Genomic DNA, 23258 nt, shown 5'->3' with positions numbered 1-23258 from the left:
CTGCTCTTACAGCGTGCAACAGCACTGTGCGAAGTGCACCGGCTTTTTTTTTCCCTTTAGTAAATCAACCCCGCTGTGTCATTTAGATAGGATTTACTTTAAAGAGGAAGTAAACCCTGATGGGTTTACTTCCTCTTTTTTTCCCTGCAAAGGTAAAGCATAATGGACTACTATGCATCGCATAGTAGCTCATTATGTGTCACTTACCTGACACAGGAGCCAGCAAAGTCGCCGCTGATCCCTGTAGTCCGCCGCATCCATGTTGCTGGTGGCGTCTCGCAGCTCCGATGAATCACAGCGGCGAAGCCGCGATGACGTCACTCCCGCGCATGCGCACGGGAGTCGCGTCTCGCAGCTCCGCCGCTGCCACTCGGCGAAGCCGCGATGACGTCACTCCCGCGCATGCGCACGGGAGTCGACAAATTTGGCAAATCCATTCATGGATTTGCCGCATTTAGTGCGCCTGCGCGCCGCTGTCTACGGCGCATGCGCCGTAGACAGCGGTGCCCATTTTCGGGCAAATATCTCCTAAACCATATAGGTTTAGGAGATATTGCTTGGACCTACAGGTAAGCCTTAATCTAGGCTTACCTGTAGGTCCAAGTTGTTTGGAAGGGTTTACTTCCTCTTTAAAGTGATTGTAAAACAACCCATTCAGTTTAAAGTAGAAATGAAAGGTGAAACATTTGTTGCAACATTTAAAAAAAAAAACACTACAAACACCTGTCAGAAACCATGAAATCAGGTGACACAGAAGTACAGTTAAATCACACTTGTTTAATAATAAAAGTAAAAAGAATAAACATAGTCAAAACATAGCCAGAGTTCAGTAACCGGAACGGATAGTCCGCCAAGCCAGAAGTCGGGGATCAATGTAGTGGAACAGCAAGCAGGATCTGGAGCCAGAAGGGATGTCATCAAAGCAAGTCTTAAACAGGATCGCAGGAGATAGTCTCTGTGATGTTGACTAAGGTGAAGGCAGAGATCCTCTGGGCTGGACGGCTTAAGTAGGCAGGACTGAGGAGCAGGATATTATCAACAGCTGAGTAACTGTGGAGAGAAAGTAGCAGGCAATGAGCCGACAGCTGAGCGGCCAGCTCTGAGAAGGAAGGGCTGAGCCCAGCCCTGATCACATTCCCTCTGTTCTCAGCTACATAAGAGCTGGGGGGAGGAGAAGCAGCAGTACACTGATCTTCCCAGTGAATGGCTGTGCACTGGAGGCATGCCAGGACACCTCTGATCATTGGAGGAGAGTACACTGAGTTCCCAGCATAGTTAGTTTTTAATAGGAAAGCAGAGGGACTGGCAGGGACACCAGGAATTTCACATAAAGGAAGCAATACATAGAGAACAGGAGACTTTCTCATACATGTACATGGTACAGCAGCCACATATCAGGAATATGAAATGTTGGGGTAACAAACACTAAGTTTCTCTGCATGGAGATATCTGTATGCAATGCTCTGCAACAATGGGTCTCTGTACATTTGTAATACGCACGTCACTGACCGCACGTAGGACGGTAATGTCACTGGTGGGGCTGCAACCAGACAATATGAGGAGAGGTCACAGGAGGTGACAACTACACGAGGGGCTTTAAAAAACAACAGAATATAATCTGTATCTTTTCGCCTCTCCCGTTTGTTTCTACTGCTTTCTTCAAAAGAGAATTCTAATTATTTTTCTTATTTTTTTATAAGATACACATGTAAATGTGAACTGCAGACAAAACAGCTTATTCTAGCTTAAAACAGAATGGGGGGATAGAACCTCTGCAAGGTTTTCATCACTATTTGCATTTCCACTGGGAGATGTCCCATCATGTTCTGTCCCAAACACATAAGACAGTGTTCTGACCTTTGCATGTCAGGAACATGAGATAAATTGCATGCTTTCCTCGCATGCAGAGAAACGCGTTGGTTAGCGGTGGTGCTATTAATTCACGCATCTGTGAACACGCATGACACTAAAACAGAAAAGTCCAGCTATTGCTAAAGTCACATAAATGTAAAAAGAAACTTTCATTTGTTTTTAGTTTTCTATCTCCTATAAAGTAGACTTGTACACAATGGAAAATGTTATTTCGTTTCGTTTTCATTCATAGAATACATAATTTCTTTCTGTTATATTCTGTTACATTCATTTGTTTTTGGATAATTCGTGTGGTTTCATCTAATCGACGTGTGATTATATGTATGGATCTATACATTCAAGTACATGGACTTTATACAATGCCAGTTATCAAACAGCTGTCTCCTTGCTAGCTACGTTGTCAGATGGCTGCAAAGAAAGGGGTGGTGTTCTGTCTGACAACCTAGCTGGCGAGGAGATGGCTAACTTATAACGAGGGCTTATCTCAGCTCCAAGCACTTGCCTGGGACAAGCAAAGGAAAATGGAATGCAGAGGGATGGGTGGCTGACATGCCAGTTATCAAACAGTTGTCTCCTTGCTACCGATGTAGTCAGACAGCTGCAAAGGAAGGGATGGCGCCCTGTCCGACAACCTAACTAGCAAGGAGATGGCTAATTTATAAGAGGCACTTGTCTCAGCTATAAGCATTTGCCTGAGACAAGCAGAGGAAAGAGGAATGCAGCAGGATGGGAGGCTGACACACACCAGTTATCAAGCACCTGCCTCCTTGCTAGTTACGTTGTCGGGCGGCCCCGGAGGGATGGGGGCAGCCTGTTCAACCTCATAGTTAGGCTTACAAAACACATAGGAGCATGAGGCATGGGGACAGAACAGCAAAAAAAATTGAAGCAAGAGTTCTTTACGCTCCGATGAAGGAGAAATGTTTGAACCTCTGAAACGCGTTGGCCTGTTTATATTATTGATCATTCAATAAAATATGCTTCTGGACTTACCAATAATGTGGTGCTCTTGCTATGTTTTACATTTCTGGATCTTTCTCAAGACCCTCTCCTATGATTGGGGATCCTTTTGTCACATGGAAGCAGCCTCATTAAAGCGATTGCCCACCGTAGGCTGTCATATGATGTCCAGGGCTTTACATGGTGATTTCTGAATGATGGGTGCAGCTGCAGGCATCATTCAGATAGCCGGCGATTCCCTGTCATGTAAAAGCCATTATAGCGCCCTTCGGTGCTACTCCGGTGCTTCCCCGGCCAGCTCTATGACCCTCAGAGGCCAGAAGCAATGTCATGACGTAAACACTGCTATTTTTTATTTATTTTTTTGCTGGAAAGTCTCAGATTGATTTTTTTTGTCACACAATGTTGCCTACTCTAGCACCTCTTATGCATGTGCTATGGACAGATGTTACCAGAATAAGTGCCCCCATTTGAAGATCTCCCTTCTACTCCTGGCAGGTTTTATATTTGCCCTCATTTCTTGTCCTGGTGGCAGCAATGTAGCTCCAATAATCATTCCACATTCCAATTTGCACATATGTTGCATCGCCACCACTGGTATGTTTAGGCAAACAACCACTGAACTTCTTGACCGTGTCTATATGCTTTATGCAATGAGCTGTATGTTTGACTTTTTGGATATTTGCGATAACAGGCTAGTACCTTTCAGAGAGTGAGCTTATGTGTACGTGAGGACAGCCATGTTGCTTATTACATACAGTCTTAGTAGTTCAGTACAGTGACCATGCATCTCATTGCCCCTCTTATATTTATGCATAACTAAAGCCAGAGTCAGAGCTCAGTTAATACACTTCCATTGAAAAAAGATTGAAAGAAGGGTATGTGGAGAGCATATCTATGTAAGTCATGAAAAATGATCTCGAATATGTGACACAGCAAACAGGCAAAGATGTAAAACTATGTCCGAAATTGCTTTTTGCTAACAGATACAATTGAAACGTCAACTTAAAACTAATTTTTTGAGAGACAAAAATGGTCCATATGTGACTCTCTTTGCTCACCTCCTTTTTTTTTCTTCTTTGTCTTTTTCCTTGCAGCTGACCCTGTTGACATCCTGAAGGGCCTGAAATTTCACACACTACCTGAAGGTGTAAAGAAGACCTCTGGCCTTTGTCCGGCCCGACGTTCAAGCACTGGTGGAGATGTGGCCTACAAGATTTCAAAGCAAGCTCAGATCAGCGCCCCCACGAGGCAGTTATTTCCAGGTACCTCTATTGCACTTTTAGGAGTTAGACTTAGAGAGGGTGGGAGCAGGAGAGGGCTGGCGCAGGATGAGCCAAACCTAATGCCCCTATGGTCATTTTGACAACTACTTGGAAAGAGAGATAGATAAGCATTCTGATGCTATTTGCTAAGTTGGATCCTGTCAAGAATTATCTCTTAGCAACCAATCAGATTCTTCAGATATTTTAGTAGCTGCTGAATTCTAAAAAGCTGTTTTATTTGGGGGGGGGGGTTGTTGATAAGTAGGGAAGATTCTTGCCATTGTCTTGTTCTGCCGCCCTCCCATTTGGGATTTTGGGTGTTGACTGCTCACTAATCCCCAGGCAAAATCCTGCAAGGTGAACATGTTGACATGACTGTGCACATTGGGGGAGCAGGGCGCCTGAACAGCTAATACCTGTGTCTGAATGCTAACAGATGGTTGGTGGAAGCTGGAGGGCTTACCATAAATGTGCAATTATTGACAAAATTGGGCATTGTTTGAATTTTCGAGTAATACATTGGAGTCTTGGTGGGGATTAGACTGGTTGAAAGAACAACTTAGGCACGGATGGGTTAAGGCAGGAAGGTGAGTTTGGGATTTTTATGACATGTTCCCTTTAATTATAAGTTTTGGGTGGACTGATCCTTTTGAAGAAGAACTTGAATATCCAATTGTCACAAGTGATGATGGTTGTTGTTGTTGTTGATGCTGTTGGAATGTTCCTGTGTCACACGACTGCCCTCAAATTCACTAATATTGTGTAATGATCCTAAACTTTGGTGGACTGCAATTGTTCAGTGAACTCCCAAGAACCAGTAATCGCCCATTGGGATACCACTAAGTGTCTGCAGAACTAACATTTTATACTCTTGCAGGTAAATTCCCAGAAGACTTCTCAATTATGGCCCTATTCCGGGCGAAGACTGGGACGCAGGCCTTCCTTTTTTCCATATACAACGGGGATGGAATCCAGCAGATCGGAGTAGAGGTGGGACGCTCTCCTGTCTTCCTGTATGAAGACCAACACGGAAATCCCAAGCCTGAAGACTATGCTTTATTCAGCGGGGTCAATCTGGCCGATGGAAAGTCAGTAAATATGGCTCCTTTTTTTTTCAAATACCTATTGAGTCATTTTTTGTTTTTGCTCTTCCATCTGCTTTAATTCCATATAGTGGGCTCCATTCACTAAAGCATATATTACGTGCGATATTTGGGTCATGTGACACATTTCTCCCGAATATCGCATGCAATACTGAAAATGTGAATTCACTATCCCTTTATGTAGTATTTACCCCAAAAAAGCAAAGACGTTCCATAAATATAGCATAAAACAGTGTTAAAGTCAATTCACTAAAGGAAATAAATAAGTAAATGTTTGTGTTAAATAAGAAGTGGTCCAGGCATTCAATAGATAAAGAATGCATTTTATTTCAGCTGAGTGTCAAGCAGCTGACAACCTCAGGCGTTCTTAACAACCAGAAAATAGCTGGTTGTTAAGGAGCCAACCCCCCGCCGTGTCCTTAACAACTATGACTCAACTGTCGTCAGTGGGATTCCCAGCTGACAGCAAAATGAAAACAAATGAAAGAGTTGGCATAAAACACTGTAACCCCCCCCAATCCATAACAGGCCCTTCAGGTCTAATTTGGATTTTGAAAGGCATCCATGCCAAAATCAGAAAAAAAAATGCAGTGGAATCCCCCAAAATCTATACCAGACCCTTATCCAAACATGCAGCCCAGCAGGCCAAGAAAGGGGGCAGAACAAGCTAGGAGCGGCACTCCCCCATCACCAAATCATACCAGGTCATATGCCTTCAACACGGGGAAGGGCCTCTTCCCTACAACCCTGGCCCGGTGGTTGTGACTTATCAGAATTTGGAAACCACCTTTAAGGGGGCCCTGCCATATTGCCCCCCATGTGAATGAGTATGGGGTACATAGTTTCCCTACTCACTCACCAAAAAATGGCCAAAATAAATAAAAACAAAGAGACGGTTTTTGACAGGTCCTCCCCAAAAACAAATAAAAAATCTCCTGTGAAGTAAATCTACTGTCAATCATGATGAATACTGGCCATACCTGATGCTTGGCTCACAATGAATGAGATCTCCTCTGCCTAAACAAACGAAGGGGTGAGGTCATGTGGCATTGTCATCAGATGACCCCATCCTCTTTTGACGTCATTGTCCCACTATGCCCTGGTTGATAACGTGGTCAAAACATGACTTTCATGAAAAGCTGCTTTTATTTCTGGATCTGTTGATTGTTTTGACATCCATTGATGACCTGAGTAACCTCTGATTATGGATTTTATATCATTTAATTTGAGTTGAATAGGTTTGTTATCTAAGACATAAGCCTAGTACACACGGGCCAAATGTTGGGCGACATCAGCCGGTTCAATAAAAACCGTCTGACATTCAGGCCCGTGTGTATGGCAGCCGGTCCGACAAAATCTGACCATTTGGCTGGCTTCTTTCGGACAAACATGCTTGAAAACCAGCAGCCGACCTGCTCCCAATTGGCGCTCTCAGCCAATGGCTGAAAGCGCTGACGGAAGTGTTCTGGTGCAGGGGCGGGGGGGATGGCACAACATAACAGAACAGCAGGGGAGATCACTGTACTAACATCTGATTGTTAGTACAACAGCTGCGACCGGTGTTTACTAGGCTTAAGGGTGGCCGGGAGACTTTGGTTGAGTTGCACTGTGTTAGGAACTTGACAGGCCCTCTTTAAATGCCCAGCTTATCCAAAAAAATTACATAATGATTAAAAGAAGACACTGGGAGGCTTCAGTAATCCGCCACTTATTGTAGCAAACAGGGACCTTCAAGAGAGATTATCATCCAGACTTCCCAAAACTCCCAACATTTATTGAGTTGCGCTGTGTTAAGGATGCTCTAAAGGTTAGTCTTGTCCAAAAACAATGTCCAGGTATTATGTAGACTATATTGGCTTCAATATGCTTTTAAATTGCAGTCAGGGGCCGTAGATAATAGATATGATGTGGGACTTTCCAACCTTCCGCTCTCCAAGTCCTCTTGCTTGGCTTTGTGTTAGGATGTGGTCCTGAGTGACCCTTTGGCACATCTCTATTATTTCCTATGTGTGGTCCAGCATGGGAAGCGTGTCCAAATAGTTCAGCCTAAAAACAGAATGTAGGTCACTGAACATGCCAGTAGCTACCCAAAACCAAAAAAATCCATTTGGGAAGACTAGTTTTGCCGGACACAGAAGAAAAAAATTATTGAATACATTTAGAGCGACATACCGGGAGTTGCTTTTTTTGTTCCCATAGATGGAGCAATTTTCTAACCTGCAACCATGGGTTGCAGAAAATAAAATCACTGGATTCCCCCATCAACAATGACTGTTGATCCCACCTGCAGAACTACTGTGTTTTTCTGGCAGGGGGTGTGCAGGGAACCGCCCCCACGGGAAGAAGTGATTACTTCTAGCGCCAATAATTGCATGGGAAATCTGACAGGCTGGTTATATCCAGGGTGATCAATCGATCAACTAGGGGACATTCAGTCTGCCCAAACATGGTTTGAATCTCGGCCAGTTAAGCAGATTCAAACCATCTATGGCTTGCTTAGGACACATTCTATGATTAAGAGAACCATCATAGCTCTCAACTGTCTCTAATCTAGGAGCAGTGTTTCTCTTTGGAACCAAATCTCCGTCTCCTTCTTTCCTGCACAGTTGTCCTTCCTTTTGGTCTGATGTATAGACCCCTAGAAAAAAAAAAATTTTTATTTACCTACCAAATGTCTTATACAGTGGAACCTCGGATTGCGAGTAACGTGGTTAACAAGCGTTTCGCAATACAAGCTATTATTCTTTTTAAATCCTGACTCGGGTTTGCGAGTGTTGTCTCACAAAACTAGCAGGATTCAAGCCTCTGTGGTGTGCAGTACTGCATTTGGCCAGAGGTGTGGGGTGCCAATGGCATTCAGAGCAATCCGGAAATACTCAGAAACACATGGGAAAACCCGGAAATACTCGGAAACACTCAGGAGCAGAGTTTTTCTGAGTGTTTCCGAGTATTTTACGAGTTTTTCCGTGTGTCCGGTGACCCCCACCTCTAGCTACATGCGGTATTGCATGCAATAGAAGTCAATGTGGAACGAATTATCTTCGTTTCCATTGATTCCTATGGGGAAACTTGCTTTGATATGCAAGTGCTTTGGATTACAAGTATTCTACTGGAATATATTATGCTCTTAATCCACCGTACTGCACTAAACCTTTTATCCAGGCCCTAAACTGGAGCTTGGAGGCTGGAGTGCTAAACTCCATGCCCCGAAGACTGCACAAATGCAAAGAAAAAGATTGGCTGTCCTTCAAAGAAAATTTAAGCATTAGTAACTTTATTCATATAGACAACATGAACAAAGAATCCCTGCCAGGGATCTCCACTGACACGTTTCACCCTCAGTTAAGCAAAGTGGAAAAATACCACTGGATCCATAGGGTTATCTCGCTGGCATTGCTTTTTTAAAGTATTGATGTTGAAGTAAATGATCTGGTTCTCGGTCACACAGCTTCCACAAATCAGACGATCTCCATGGTCTTCTTGGCTTGTAGTTTAATGTAACAAAAATGGAAATTGAAGCATTTCACCCTCAAGGCTGGGCTTAATTGTAGAGGTGGGTGAAAGGAGGAGGTCCAAGCAAGGACTAACTGGTCTTGTTGTCTGGATGAATAAAGTTGCCAGTTGTGTTTGAATATTCTTCAGAGCATAGTTGGTCTTTTCCTTTTGATTTTGGCCTTCTGGATTATTGCATTTGTAATTTTGAATAGCCAGAATAAAGGAAAAGTTGGAGCATATTATTCCTTTATGGTCGGCTTAACTGGGGGACCATGTCTGTGCCTGCATACTATATAATACAGGCGTCCATATTTATATATATGATATAACACCACTTTTTTGAGACTAAACACAAAATTTGACAGGTGCGTCTTTAATACGTTTAATCTAGTCTCATTGAGCGCTCTGCCCTTAACAACCAATCCATAGGCAGTGCCCAGAACCCACGGTGGCTGTGCTGGCTTCAGTTTAAGATGGTCAACAGTGCCCAACGTATTTCCTTTGTTTCCCTGTCACTAATATTGTATGATGACCATACATTGGTGAGCCGCATTGGGTCAGTAAACTCCCCTGAACCAGTAACCACCCATTGGGAAACCACTATTCAGATCAAGTTTAATCTAATTATATTTTGCCTTCCTGGTTCCTCCTCATCAAATGCTAATGACAGTTTTGAATAAAACCTTTTACCTTATTATAGTGCAGTGTTTCTCAACTCATGTCCTTAAGGTGCCCCAACATGTCATGTTTTCAGGATTTCCCTCAGATGAAATGGTTGTGGTAATTATTAAGGCAGAGAAACTGATCAAATCACCTGTGCAAAAGAATGGAAAGCCTGAGTTGAGCAACACTCTTCTAGAGTTGCCACCTCATTCCTTTAAACCCGAACACCTTTGAATTACACAGGTTCTGAAGCTAATTAAATGCAGATAAGGCACCAAGTGAGTTTAATTACCACCTCAATCAGTCACAGAACCTGTGTAATTAATATGTGTTTGGGTTTAAAGGGATGAAGTGGTGACCATAGCTGGATCCCTGTACTTCTCTAAGCTTTACAGCAGATCAAAACTGGTGGGAAGAGGCCAGCGGGGTGCTGTGTAGAGCTTCCTGAAAACATCACAGCACCCAACCTCGATATTCCTTTCAAGAGCCCTCAGTCCTGATGCATGTGGTGGGTTGGCTCTTGGAACTTTGCTATGCCGTCTGGTTCCTTCTCTTCTTTTCTTTTTCCTTGTATAGCTGGTCCCTTAACTGTCACTGAATGTGTGAACAACCGACCCTGAACAAGGTAGACCTTATATCAGGGCCATAATAGAAACATATGGAGTATTTGGGGAATGTCATGAATCTTACAGAAAAGGAATCTTGGAAAGCAGAGAAGACAATTATGAACAATACGATGGGGTAGGGAACCTCGGCTCTCCAGCTGTTATGAAACTACAATTCCCATGAGACATTGCAAGACCCTAACAATCACAGGCACGACTCCTAGAGGCAGAGACATGATGGGATTTGTAGTTTCAAAACAGCTGGAGAGCCGAGGTTCCCTACCCTTGTTGGCATTGGTCCTTTGAAATTGTACGGCCGTTCCTGTTCAGTCCTGCCCTCGGATCTTCTCACCTTGCCCCCATTTTTTGTGTCCGCAGATGGCATCGCCTTGCTCTGAGTGTACAGAAGAAGTCCGTCACCCTAATCCTGGACTGTAAGAAGAAGATAACCAAGCCACTGCCAAGAGGGAACAAACCCGTTGTAGACACTAAAGGAATCACTGTATTTGGAATGAGGTTCTTGGATGAGGAATCATTTGAGGTAAGATCCAATGGACTGTTATCCTAGAACAGGGGTCTCCAAACTTTCTAAACAAGAGGCCAGTTTATTGTCCTTCAGACTTTAGGGGGGACCAGACCATGGCCATTGGGAGTAGAAAATATTCAGGTGCCCAATGAGAGTCAACAATACCATATCTTTGGTGTCAGTGGGAGGACTAATGCCCCAAGGTTGGTGTCAATGGAAAGAATTGTGCCCTTTTGATGGTGTCAGTTGGAGGAATAGTGCCTCATTGTTGGTGTCAGCAATAAGAATGATGCCCCATTGTTGGTGTCAGTGGATGGAATAGTGCTCCAAGGGCTGGATAAAGGCAAGCAAAGGGCCGCATCTGGCCCTAGGGCTACAGTTTGGAGACCCCTGTCCTAGAAGAACTCCACTCTAAATAAAATAAGGAAAATAAATAAATAAAAATGAAATAAAGAAATTAAAAATCAAAACTGTGGCGGGTCTATGGAAGATGTTAAAGATCTCCACCAGCCAAAACCTATATGAAGGATTTCAATAGAGTTTGAGGGGGTTAGAAACTCCATTTGGTTTAAAGTGGTTGTAAACCTCAGACATGAATTTTGAACAAAATATCCCTCTATAGTGTGTACTTGTGTCAATCGAGGGCACCAAGTGTACATTTCTGTCTGCTGCTTCATTCCTTTGCTATCAGCATGAATCACCTACATCAGTGATGGTGAACCTTGGCACCCCAGATGTTTTGGAACTACATTTCCTATGATGCTCATCTACACTGCAGTGTAGTTGAGCATCATGGGAAATGTAGGATGTAGTTCCAAAACATCTGGGGTGCCAAGGTGACCTACATAGTTAGTCTGGCTGAAAAAAGACACAAGTCCATCTAATTCAACCCATGTCTTGCATGTTTTCCTGACACTAAGAGAAAAATTGTGACAGGAGAGGTAGCTTTGGCCTACAGCCTGTGATTGACAGGCTCAGCTCTGTTCCTGTGTGCTGTGTGAAGGGGGGGTTGGGGGTTGTCCCTTCCTACCAATCATCTCTCAGAGCTCTCCTTACTGAGCTCTGCAGAGCGTAATTCCAGTTCTCCGCCCCCTGCTTTCTGAATGCCCAGACAAGCTTTATTAATTCTGCACTTTGAACTGATGTAGGGAATAGAAGACTGAAGATAAACAGATACAACTCATGTAGGAGGATTTGTTTAATCCCTGTGTATCACCTGAGGCCAGTCACATCATTGGGTATATGTAGGGGTTTACAACCACTTTAATTACTATGTACCCATTTAGGAGAATTCCTTCACTTCCTGGGGGTCACTGGGACAGGAAGTGAGGGGTATTTCTGTAGCAGAAACACTGAAAGCTCTTGCCTGTATTAGAGGAGGGAAGGGGTTAGGAAACCAGTTGGGATACTTTTGATTCATGCGACCCGTTTGAGAAAATGTCCCTTACTTCCTGTGTGGTCACTGGGACAGGAAGTGATGGGGAATCTGCCCAATGTAGAAAAAAATATATATGTGGCAGTGCAGTGTCAGGCTTTAAAGCTGTGCTACCACACGCATGCGTAAAGATGGAGCTGCTATTGTTGTGCTCAATTTTGTGCCCCTAACATCATGACTAAGCTGACACCAGCAGCTCCCGTCAGCTAAGATCAGGAGCTGGTAGGATGGGCTCCTGATCACGTGACCCCTGTGACAGCCAATGACAGTGATCACATGATCAGAAAGCCTAGGGGAAGCCTCCTGCATTAAGACCCCCCCTTAAAGGGCCAGATCCCACCAACAGAAAGGGGTTATTTACTGGAAAAGTTTATTTTATCATTTACATATATGAATACAGTAAACTGAAATCCCATTGGTTGCAAAGTCATTTTTCTTCCTAAAGCAAACTTATTCCAAGAGAAATACATAATCTGCCACCGCCGACCTCTTAGTATAATGCCAATTGCCTGGCTGTCATATCAATCCTAAGGCTTCAGTGCTTATAGAATTGCTGATTTGGAATGAATATGCAGATCAGGGGTCCTGACTTCACTTGCTGCATGCTGGTTCTGGCTCAGGACTCAAGGAGAATAGCAGGAGGCAGCCGGAGAGTTAGCATTTTCAGTGGGAAGTCAGCGAAGGGGTCCTTTAAATAAGATGACATACCTCAGTTTTCCACTTGCTGCTGGAACACCCGAGGCTCAGCCAACAGACCCCCAATGTGTCTACTGTACGGCCGCCTCCCGTCCAGCCCTGGCCTACATCACTGGCTCCGGTGTCAGCAGTTGGCCGGGGGGCAAGCGTCACGTTCCAGTTGGCGACTGCCGGCAGCTAGTGGGAAACCAGAATCCTGTGCCAGATTCCCCTCCTAAGACTCGTCTGCTTTCTTATTGATCTTACATGTGTACAATTCCACTGCATGGGAGCTGGAGGAGAAACCTGGTCTCCATACAGCCCAGGAATCCTGACATAAGGGCCCTTTGTAAGCCTCAATCTACCACAAACATCCCGATTATTATTATTTCAGGTGTAGGAACAATATCTGAACTTTGGAAAAAAAGCAATAAAAAAAAAATCTAAGCAGCTCATTCAGTACACAATTCTATCATTTGTTATTTCTACTAATATATTGTTTACAAACTTTCTCCAGTCGTTGTTCCCTTTTATCACCAGCAGGTGGCGATGTTATACTCATGTCTACTGATCATTATTATTAGTTTATAAAGAATTATTTAAGGTATAACTAAGGCCAAAACTTTATTTTTATTTATTTTTTATTTATTTTTTTTAGCTTTGACTAGAGTAGAATAGAACTCCTGTTTTTATTGAGGTATGTGCCCCAGTTAGGTAGATTCATCGACCCCATTATTTGTACTGTTTATCATTATCACTGAGAGTGACCAGAACAGGAATAGAGGGGAAATCTTCCAAGGGGGGCACTAGTTCTGGGGATTTCCTCACTTCCTGTTTTGGCTATGGGACAGGAAATGAAGGGTAATTCTGTAATTCCCCCAATGGGACACAGATAGCACACAAAAAAACCAAAAAAAAACTGTATCATAGATTATCTCCTTCCATAATGTAAAAAAAAAGTTCTACTTTAACACAATGTAAAAGAAAATACACGTTTATCTGCTGAGTATTATTTCTGACATTTTATTATATATCACACAGATAAATATATAAATAAATATAAATATATATAATAAATATAAAAAAAATCCTCTGAGGAAATACGTGAAGATAATAATGGATTATGTCATATTGGAGTTTAGTTCCCAGCAGTTACAGTGCATTGCTCTCTAATAATTGGATTGTTTCCTGTCCTGTGTGCACTGACTATAGAGATTGTCTTGCGGTGTGACATTCTGTAGATTATTGTCGGGTATTGGAAGAGTAGGTCATTTGTAGGCTTTGAGCGCCACCGTGTGGCTGCATGGCGGGATGATTTATATCTGTAGTACAAGTTTGAGAAATAAATACAGACGTTTGCGCCACCGTGTGGCATAGAGGAGCAACTACTGCCATACCGAAAATCCAATTTAGGAAAATAAATAAATTGCGCCACCGTGTGGCAATAAGTAGGAAATGCAAGCACATCAATAGCTCTATTATTATTCTTATTATTAACAACTACTGGCAAATCGGTATTCCAAGTTAGAAAATAATAAATAGCTGCGCCACTGTGAGGCAGTAAGTAGGAATTACAAGCACATCCATTGCTATAAAAGTATTATTATTAATAACAATAATAATAATAATAATTATAATATTAAATTGATTAATTAAATATGCCATGTGGCAGAGTGAAGCAACTGCTTGCAAATCAGTATTCTTAATTAGAAAATATTAAATAGCTGCACCACTGTGTGGTAGCAAGTAGGAATTACAAGCACATCAACTGCTCAATTATTATTATTATTATGACTATTATTATTAATAATACTAATAATAATAACAGGCATAATAATAATAATGATATTAATAATAATAACAATAATAATAATGATACTACATTGATCAATTAAACTTACCCCGTGGAAGAGAAAAACAACTACTGGCCAATCGATAGTCCACGTTAGAAAAAAATAAATAGCTGCACCACTGAGTGGTAGTAAGTGGGAATTACAAGCACATCAATATCTCATTAATTATTATTATCCGCAGATTATTATTGCAAGATTAGGTCATTTGTAGGCTTTGAGCGCCACCGTGTGGCTGCATGGCAGAATGATTTATATCTGTATCGCAAGTTTGAAAAATATAAACAGACGTTTGAGCCACCGTGTGGCAGAGAGAAGAAAATGCAGCCGTGCCGAAATTCCCGATTTAGGAAAATAAATAAACTGCGCCACCGTGTGGCAGTAAGTAGGTATTACAAGTGCATCAATATCTCTATTATTAATTATTATTATTATTTTTCATATTATTATGAATAATAATAATACATTTATCACTGAAACTTACTGTGTAGCAGAGAGAAATAGCCGAACCACTATGAACCACTAATAAATAGCTGTGCCGCTGTGTGGTAATAAGTAGGAATTACAAGTACATCAGCATCTCTCTGGAGAAGCAACTGCTTCCAAATTGGTATTCCAAGTTAGAAAACAATAAATAGCTATGCCACTGTGTGTTAGTAAGTAGGAAATTCAAGTACATTATTAATAATAATAATAATAAAATTAATAATAATAATAACAATGATAATAATAATAATAATAATAATACATTATTATTATTATTATTATTATTATTATTATTAATAATAATAATAATAATAATAATAATAATAATAATAATTAATATTATTAATAATAATAATACATTGATCAATGAAACTTATTGTGTGGCAGGTAGAAACAACTCTCTACAAATCTGTATTCCAAGTTAGAAAAAAATAAATAGCTGTGCCACTGTAGGGCAGTAAATAGGAATTACAAGCACATCAATTGCTCTCTAATTATTAACAATAATATTAATATTAAATTGAGTGATTAAACTTACCATGTGGCAGAGAGAAGAAACTGCTTGCAAATCGGTATTCCAAGTTAGAAAATAATAAATAGCTGTGCCACCGTGTGGTAGTAGTAAGTATAAATTACAAATAAAATTTATAATAAAATGTATAAAAGCACATCAACTTTTCTCTCATTATTATTATTATTTTTTATATTAATATTAATATAATAATAATAATATTCAATTTATTAATTAAACTTATTGTGTGGCAGAGGGAAGAAGCTCCTGACAAATCAATATTCAAAGATAGAAACAAAAATTTGTTGTGTTACCATATGGCAGAGAGTAGCAGTTACTTTCATATACATTTTATAAGTATAAAAAAAATGATTCAAGTGCAAAATATAATAAATACTATCACCACCGCTTGACGGAGAGATGAAATTACTATAACAATTGTACAGCAATACTAACATTTGTACAGGAGTATCATATTAAAATATAACAAAGTATAATTGAGCAATTTTGTTGGTTTTACTAGTAATATACTCTACCATAAAATAAATATTAGCGCTGATTTGTGGCAGAGGGTAATAATTACAGATATGTTAGGTGCAATTATTGGTTTATTTGCATTATGAGTATAAAATAAAATGAATGCCACCACCACTGTGTGGCAGCAGACAGAAATCACAACTATTTATTATTATTTTTATTATTATTATTATTATTATTATTATTAATAATAATAATAATAATAATAATAATAATAATTCTAATTAATCAAAATCATAATGAAGTAATAATTATTAACAGACATCACAGACGCAGTGCCACCCTATTTGTGGTAGAAAGGAGCAAGAGCTAGAGAAAGCTTTTTAACAATATTATTTCTATCATCATCATCATTATTATTAAAGAGGAAGTAAAGCCAATCAAAAAAAAATAAAAAATGCACCCTGCAAGGCAAAGGCATAATGAGCTAGTATTCATATCATACTAGCTCATTATGAATAACTTACCTGAGAACGAAGCCACCATTTATCCCGGAGTGACTACCGGGTCTCGCGGCTCCGGCGCTGTGATTGGCCAGAGCCATAATGACATCACTCCCGTGCATGTGCATGGGAGCCGCCACTAGCGGCATATCGCCGTTAGCAGAGGCGTGGTCAGTGCGCCTGCACGGTGCCTGTCTTTTTGCAATTATCTCCTGAACCGTGTAGGTATAGGAGATATTTCTTGGACCTACAGGTAAGCCTTAATCTAGGCTTGATTGGCCGGCAGAAGGTTTTTCATCTTAATGCATTGTATGCAAATACTTTAGTGTGCAGCATCCCCCCTCACCCCCCCCCAATACTTACCTGAGCCCATCTCGATCCAGCGATGTTGCACAAGAGCCTCGGCTGTCCAGGACTCTTCCTCCCGATTGGCTGAGACACAGCAGCAGCCTGCTGCTGTCAATCAAAGTCAGTGAGCCAATGGGGGAGAGAGAGGGGCGGGGCTGACCCACGGCTCCATGTCTGTATGGACACACGGAGCGGTTGCTCGGCTCAGGTGCCCCCATAGCAAGCTGCTTGCTGTGGGGGCACTTGACAGGAGGGAGGGGCCAGGAGAGTCAAAGAGAGACCCGAGAAGAGGAGAATCTGGGCTGCTCTGCGCAAAACCAACTGCATAGAGCAGGTAAGTATATTATAGTTTGTTATAAACTACAAAAAACCCCAATACTTTAATATCACTTTAAAGCAGTATTAAATCCCAAACCAAAAATGTAATATATTGCAGCTTACCAATCATTAGATGTGATGGTTGCATTCGTTTTTTTTTTCAGACTTTATTCCCTTTGTTTTCACCTAGCGATCTAGTCAGTAACACACCTCCTGTATTAGAGTGCCCCCACTCTGGATGAAGGAGCACAGAGACATCATTGGACTCCAGCTCACACTTTATAAGCTGCTACAGCAACAGTCGTGTTACCTTTGGGATAAAGATTTTACATAAATAAAATAAAATGATTATTTTAAGCAACCCTGTCAGTGATAAATGGTTTGTGACCCCTGCAGGAGAGCTTGTTCTGTTGAAAAAAAAAAGTTTTGCATCACCATGTTGCAGAGAGGCACAATTACACACATATCAGTATTCCAAATTTAAAAAAAGATGAACACCAGCACCACTATGTGGCAGAGAGGAGGAATTGCTGTCATATCAATTTTCCACGTGTAAAATAAAACTAACCAACGCCTCAGTGTGATATATCAACATTTCAAGTGTAAATTCAATACTATTGCCAGCATGTGGCAAAGAGGAGCAAATACTGACATACACTATATTGCCAAAAGTATTGGGACACCTGCCTTTACAAGCACATGAACTTTGATGGCATCCCAGTCTTAGTCCGTAGGGTTCAATATTGAGTTGGCCCACCCTTTGCAGCTATAACAGCTTCAACCCTTCTGGGAAGTAGCTAGCGTATTTATTTATAGCAGTAAATACCGTGTTGTTAAGGGGCTGATGGCCCACGAGCGTCCTTAACAACCAATGAGTCATTAGCTGTCAGTGGGGAACCCCCGGGGGGTTTTGCTGACAGCTGAATGTAACAAAAAGAATTACCAGCATTAAAAATTCAGGGAAAAAACTTTGTGGGGTCCCCCTCATTCCATACCATGCCCTCTGGGTCTGGGCCCTACTTGTTATTAAGGAGTGGGCGGCCATCAACGTCCTTAACAACCAGTAACTGTCATGGTTGTTAAGGAGCGAGAGGCCGCCACGTCCTTAACAACCGATCCGTCATCAGCTGTCAGCCTTAAAAAAATCATGGAAAAAACTGCCCTTTGGGTCTGGTATGGATTTTGAGGGTAACTCCATGCCAAAAAAACAAAAAAAAACGGCATTAGGTCCCCACAAAATCCATATCAGACCCTTAGCTGAGCATGCAGCCTGCTGGTCAGGAAAGGGGGGACAAGCAACGCCCCCTTCCTGAACCATTCCAGGCCATATGCCCTCATCATGGGGGGCCCTACCCCCAAAGCACATTGTTCCCATGTTACTGGGGACAAGGGCCTCTTCTCCACAATTCTGGCTGGTGATTGTGGGAGTGTGTGCATGGGGGGCTTATCGGAATCTGGAAGGCCCTTAACAAGGGGGCCCCCATATCCTGGCCCCCCATCTGGATAAGTATGGGGTACATACTTGTGACATCACGACCGGGCATGCTGAGTCTTCACCTGGTGGCCCCCGCCCTTTCATTTATTCGGCGGCAATAGGCAGTGGAGCTGTCATTCAGCAAGAGCCTTTGTTGGGAGCAGAGTTTATTTTATCTTTTTTTTTTCGGGTCAGTAGTGGGGGTGGGCATCATAATTGAGAATGGATCTACAAGGGGGGGACAATTTTTTTGAAATTTTTGTAAGGTAGGGGTAAAGGGGGCTTCCAGATTCCAATAAGCCCTTTGCCCATAGACCCGCAATACCACAGCCCAGGGTTGTGGGGAAGAAGGCTTTGCCCCTATCAACATGGGGACCAGGTGCTTTGGGGGGGGGGGGGGGCTGAAAAAATGTCAGAGTGGGGGTTCCCATAAAAATCCATACCAGACCTTTTTTGATGCCAGTAATTCTTTTCGTTACATTCAACTGTCAGCGACTCATTGGTTGTTAAAGACGCGGCGGCCTCGCATTCTTTAACAACCAGTACACATTCCTTAAATACTGCATGCTTCCACCACTACTTAATTACTGCATCCATCTAATTATTTATTTCCTTCTGTGAATTGAGTTTTTACGCCTGTACATGTGGTATTTACCGAGTGTCTTCAGCATTTTGCGATAAATACTGTAGAACGTTATAGTGAATTAACAGTTTAAGGATTGCGTATTGTATTTAGGAAAATGTGTCTTGACACCTACATACTGCTTGGGATCTGGTTCTGTAAATGGAGCCCAATAAGCTTTATTTTTTTCAGGAACACATAGGTATAGTGGCCTATTAATGATAATAATAAAAATAATATAGCATTATTATACAATTTTATCACCTTATTTTCTTGCTATCCTATTATTTTTCTTGACTTGTGACTCCCATTGGGATCTTTCAGACAGGCTGCCTACCAGGGAATGGTAAACATGGGCAGCTGAGTATATTTTAACGTATAGGCCAAGCCAAAATGTTTTCTTTTACTTTTGGACAGAGTAGGGAGAGATTAGATTTCTATTTATGTCTGTGTTCCCATGGGGGAAGATTCAACCTTTCTATCTGCCCTGGTGAACATTGTTTCTGGTACAGAATCGATGGTAACTCCAGCGTTTTTAGACATTCATAAGAAAGGAGGTTTAGGGATATTCTTCCAGTGGGTAAACCTGGTCTGGCAAAGTCATTGCAAGAGTGATTAGCTACATCTTCGTCTATGGTGTTCCATGGTGTCTATAGTCTATCGTCTATGGTGTTCAAAATTAGCAATGAAGATTTGCTACTGGGGGCATTTTATTTAACTTATTTAATATATGCAGCATGGCGCTACAGAGAACACTGAGATATCTACATCAGTAAATCAAAACTAAAAAACGAATTAAACAAATTAAATGCCACAGCAGTTACACGGAAACTGACATTGCTAATTTCTCTTTCTTAAAATGCTTAACAACCAGGAAATTAGCATTTTTTAAAAGAAGGCCATATTAACTTGTTAGTTTGTTTCTGTATTGTTGAAGAAAAACAGAGTTTGTTCAGTATATACATTTCAAGCTCTCTGAAATTCTAAACTTGTCTAATGCCCCGTACACAGGGTCGCAAATTCAGATGGAAAAAGTCTGATCGGATTATGGTGTCGGAAAATCCGATTGTGTGTGGGCTGTAGCAGACTTTTCCGTCGGAATTTCAGATGGGAAAAGTTTGAGAGCAGGACCTAAAATTTTCCAACAACAAAATTGTGTGTCTAGAAATCCGACGGACAAAGTGCCACACATGCTCAGAATAAATTTAGGGACAAAAGCTATTGGCTACTGGCCTCTTTGTAGTCCCGTCGTACGTGTTTTACGTCACCGCGTTCTGTACGATCTGATTTTCCGACAACTTTGTGCGACCGTGTGTATGCAAGAGAAGTTTCGGCCAAATTCTGTTGGAAAAAATCCGACGGATTTTGTGGTTGGAATGTCCGACCGTGTATACAAGGCATTACTGTTGTAGAACAAATCACAGCTGCAATCAAAAACATCTGCATGGCATTGTACCCTTTGTTGACCTGATACCATGGAACGTTCTTCAGTTGAGGGATATGTAACTCATCCTGTATAACCTTTGCTGTCATTTCCTGCAGTGTGACAATCTTCCGATATTCTCTTCCTCAGGGTGACATTCAGCAACTACTTTTGGCAAGCAATGCCCAGGCAGCTTACGACTACTGTGAACACTACAGTCCAGACTGCGACTCTGCCCTGCTAAACACGCCGCAAGCCCAGGACCCCAATACCAGGCAAGATGTGAGTATGGGGCAGTCTGTGGGTGATGGGATACCCTTTGCTGTTTTGTAGGTTCCAGGATCTATACTCTATCTTCTTTCACACACTCATTCCATAGGAAGGTCAGATATTGGGAAACCCAAAGGAGGCTTTAATATGTAACTTCTACCTACTTGTATTTTCCTTTCAGAAATGCCTTTATATCATCTAGCTTAAGATTAAGATGACACTATAGAGGTCAGCCAGTTACAATATGAACTACATGTAACAGTGATGTTAAGTAAATGTGTTACAAATCTGATTCCAATTGAACGTGTAGGCAAATCTTAGCTTCTTAAGTGGATTAAGAATGTGACCCACCCCTTCTAACTCCCCCCTTGAACATAATGGATATCCTTATGGACCAATAAGAAGACCTAGGAAATGGGAAGAGATGGGGCTTAACATTTATAGGAAAAGGCAACAATTGCAGTTGTTTTTATCTTTGGATATTTGGTTATGATTTTCACCTCTGCTTATACGTTTTTTCATCATGTGCTCAGTTGGGATTGCCCAGGTTTGTGACAGGTTCACTTTAACAGCATGGTTTGGATGGTATAAAGGCCATTGTAAAAATGACAGGCTAACATGGTGATATGTTCAGTACAAATTGTAGGAAGGTATATACCAGCTGAGAAGGTCAAACTGAGGATTGTATAATTTTGTATAGCTGGCCATGAATGGCTCAATAACAGATTCCCCAAATAACCAAAGTAGGACTTATTTTTAATGAATGTGTATTAATAATATGTACCCCCCAATTGGCTAAGGTGGCTGTATGTGGACATATCTCTCACCAAAAGTCCCCAGCTCTGCCCTTTGTAACTTAAATTGCCATACTGCTATGAAGAGTCATCATCTATCCCATGAGTGACTCGCCTAGCAGTAGAGTGCACATGTCTGATGGAAGGTGTGTTCCCTTTCCCCCATAGAGGAGAGAAGGGTCGGCATCTAGCCATCCAAAAACTCCTCTTCATGTTTAAAAATCTGTGTGTTCTTGGAAGAATTTCTTTACCAGACTGGCTTCATTACATAGAAATACATATTTAAAAGAGTAGTCAAGCTTTCTTTGAAGGCTTTTTTTGTTTGATATACACAATCAATTATACTTTAAAGCCCATTGTTGTTTTTAGTTTTAGTGTGAGGAAAGGGTTTGAACCTCATGATTAACATGCTGTCTGGGATCCTGATCGTCTTGGATAACAAATTACCAGGATGGGATGTGAGAGGACAAGGCCAGAAAAATAAAGAGAGGTTTAAACTCCTTTTCACCCTAAAACGTTTACTTGCATTTGAGCTTTAAATGCTGAGACTTCGTAAAATTCAAAACTAGTAATTTTTCACCAACATTGCCTAATGTCTGGGATGTGATGTATGTATTATTACATTGCCATCTATTAAAGAGAGAATAACTGGTGTGTGAAATATTACATTTTTGAGATAAGAACACCTATGGTGATGTTGCCTAAGACCCCTTTCACACCAGGGCGTTTTGCAGGCTCTATAGCGTTAGAAATAGCGCCTGCAATCCGCCCTAAAGAAGCTGCACCATTGTATGTTGTATGTATGTTGTATGTAGTGTGAAAGCCCGAGGGCTTTCACACTACAGCGGTGCGCTGGCAGGACGTCAGAAAAAAGTCCTGCCAGCAGCTTCTTTGGAGCGGTGAAGGAGCGTTGTGTTTACCGCTCCTCCACCGTTGCACCCCGTTTTAACCCTTTCGCGGCCGCTAACGGGGGGTAAAAGCGACCCGCTAGTGGCCGAAATGCACTGCAAATCTGCCGCAAATCCGGCGGTAAAACGCCGCTAAAATTAGCGGCGTTTTACCGCCGACGCAATGGGTGGTGTGGTGTGAAAGGGGTCTAATATTTCCTCCCATTCCAAGTGCTCACCCTAGCACAGAGGTATTCATATTTATGGAAATCCAACATATTCCATATGTTTTCTAGATTTTCCTATAATTACCAAAGTCATGTCACCTGTAAAACTTGCAAAACATAAGAAAAGTTACACATACACATATTTATTATTATTTCCCTTCTGCAATATTTATATACTGACTTACTTTTAATATGCTTTATAGAAAACTATGTAGTATCAGCCAACTTTGTCATCTTAAGGACTTGTTCACACTCGTATATGTGTTCCAAAAGAGCCCCTGTCCCAGTAAATTAAATGATTTATCTTGTTATTTTTATTTATTCTTAACTTGAATTTGGAATTCCAACCCGTAAGGAAGACCTTAAAAAAACCTTGTCAGCTTGTTTCAGCAGTCTGTGATGCCTTTTAGGTGTTTAAAGTAGAATATATACCTAATATACCTATATACCTAACTAATCTTAAAAGTGG

General features: G+C 41.5%; 1 protein-coding gene across 8 annotated transcripts in view; it reads left to right on the top strand.

Annotated features, from left to right (window-relative positions):
- The window catches only part of COL11A2 (collagen type XI alpha 2 chain), a 183221-nt gene that overhangs the window by 69441 nt on the left and 90522 nt on the right, over positions 1-23258 (top strand). For all 8 annotated transcript variants that reach the window (XM_077484669.1, XM_077484664.1, XM_077484662.1 and 5 more), the window contains exons 2-5: positions 3930-4097; positions 4975-5185; positions 10342-10504; positions 20762-20893. In XM_077484669.1, coding sequence (XP_077340795.1) covers positions 3930-4097; positions 4975-5185; positions 10342-10504; positions 20762-20893 — 674 coding nt within the window. The remainder of the gene's footprint in view (positions 1-3929; positions 4098-4974; positions 5186-10341; positions 10505-20761; positions 20894-23258) is intronic.

This window comes from Lithobates pipiens, unplaced genomic scaffold, assembly GCF_037356315.1.
Source record: "Lithobates pipiens isolate NorthernLeopardFrog02 unplaced genomic scaffold, aLitPip1_a1.2 Scaffold_1, whole genome shotgun sequence".
Lineage (NCBI taxonomy): Eukaryota > Metazoa > Chordata > Amphibia > Anura > Ranidae > Lithobates > Lithobates pipiens.
This window is presented reverse-complemented; position numbering and strand designations above follow the sequence as displayed.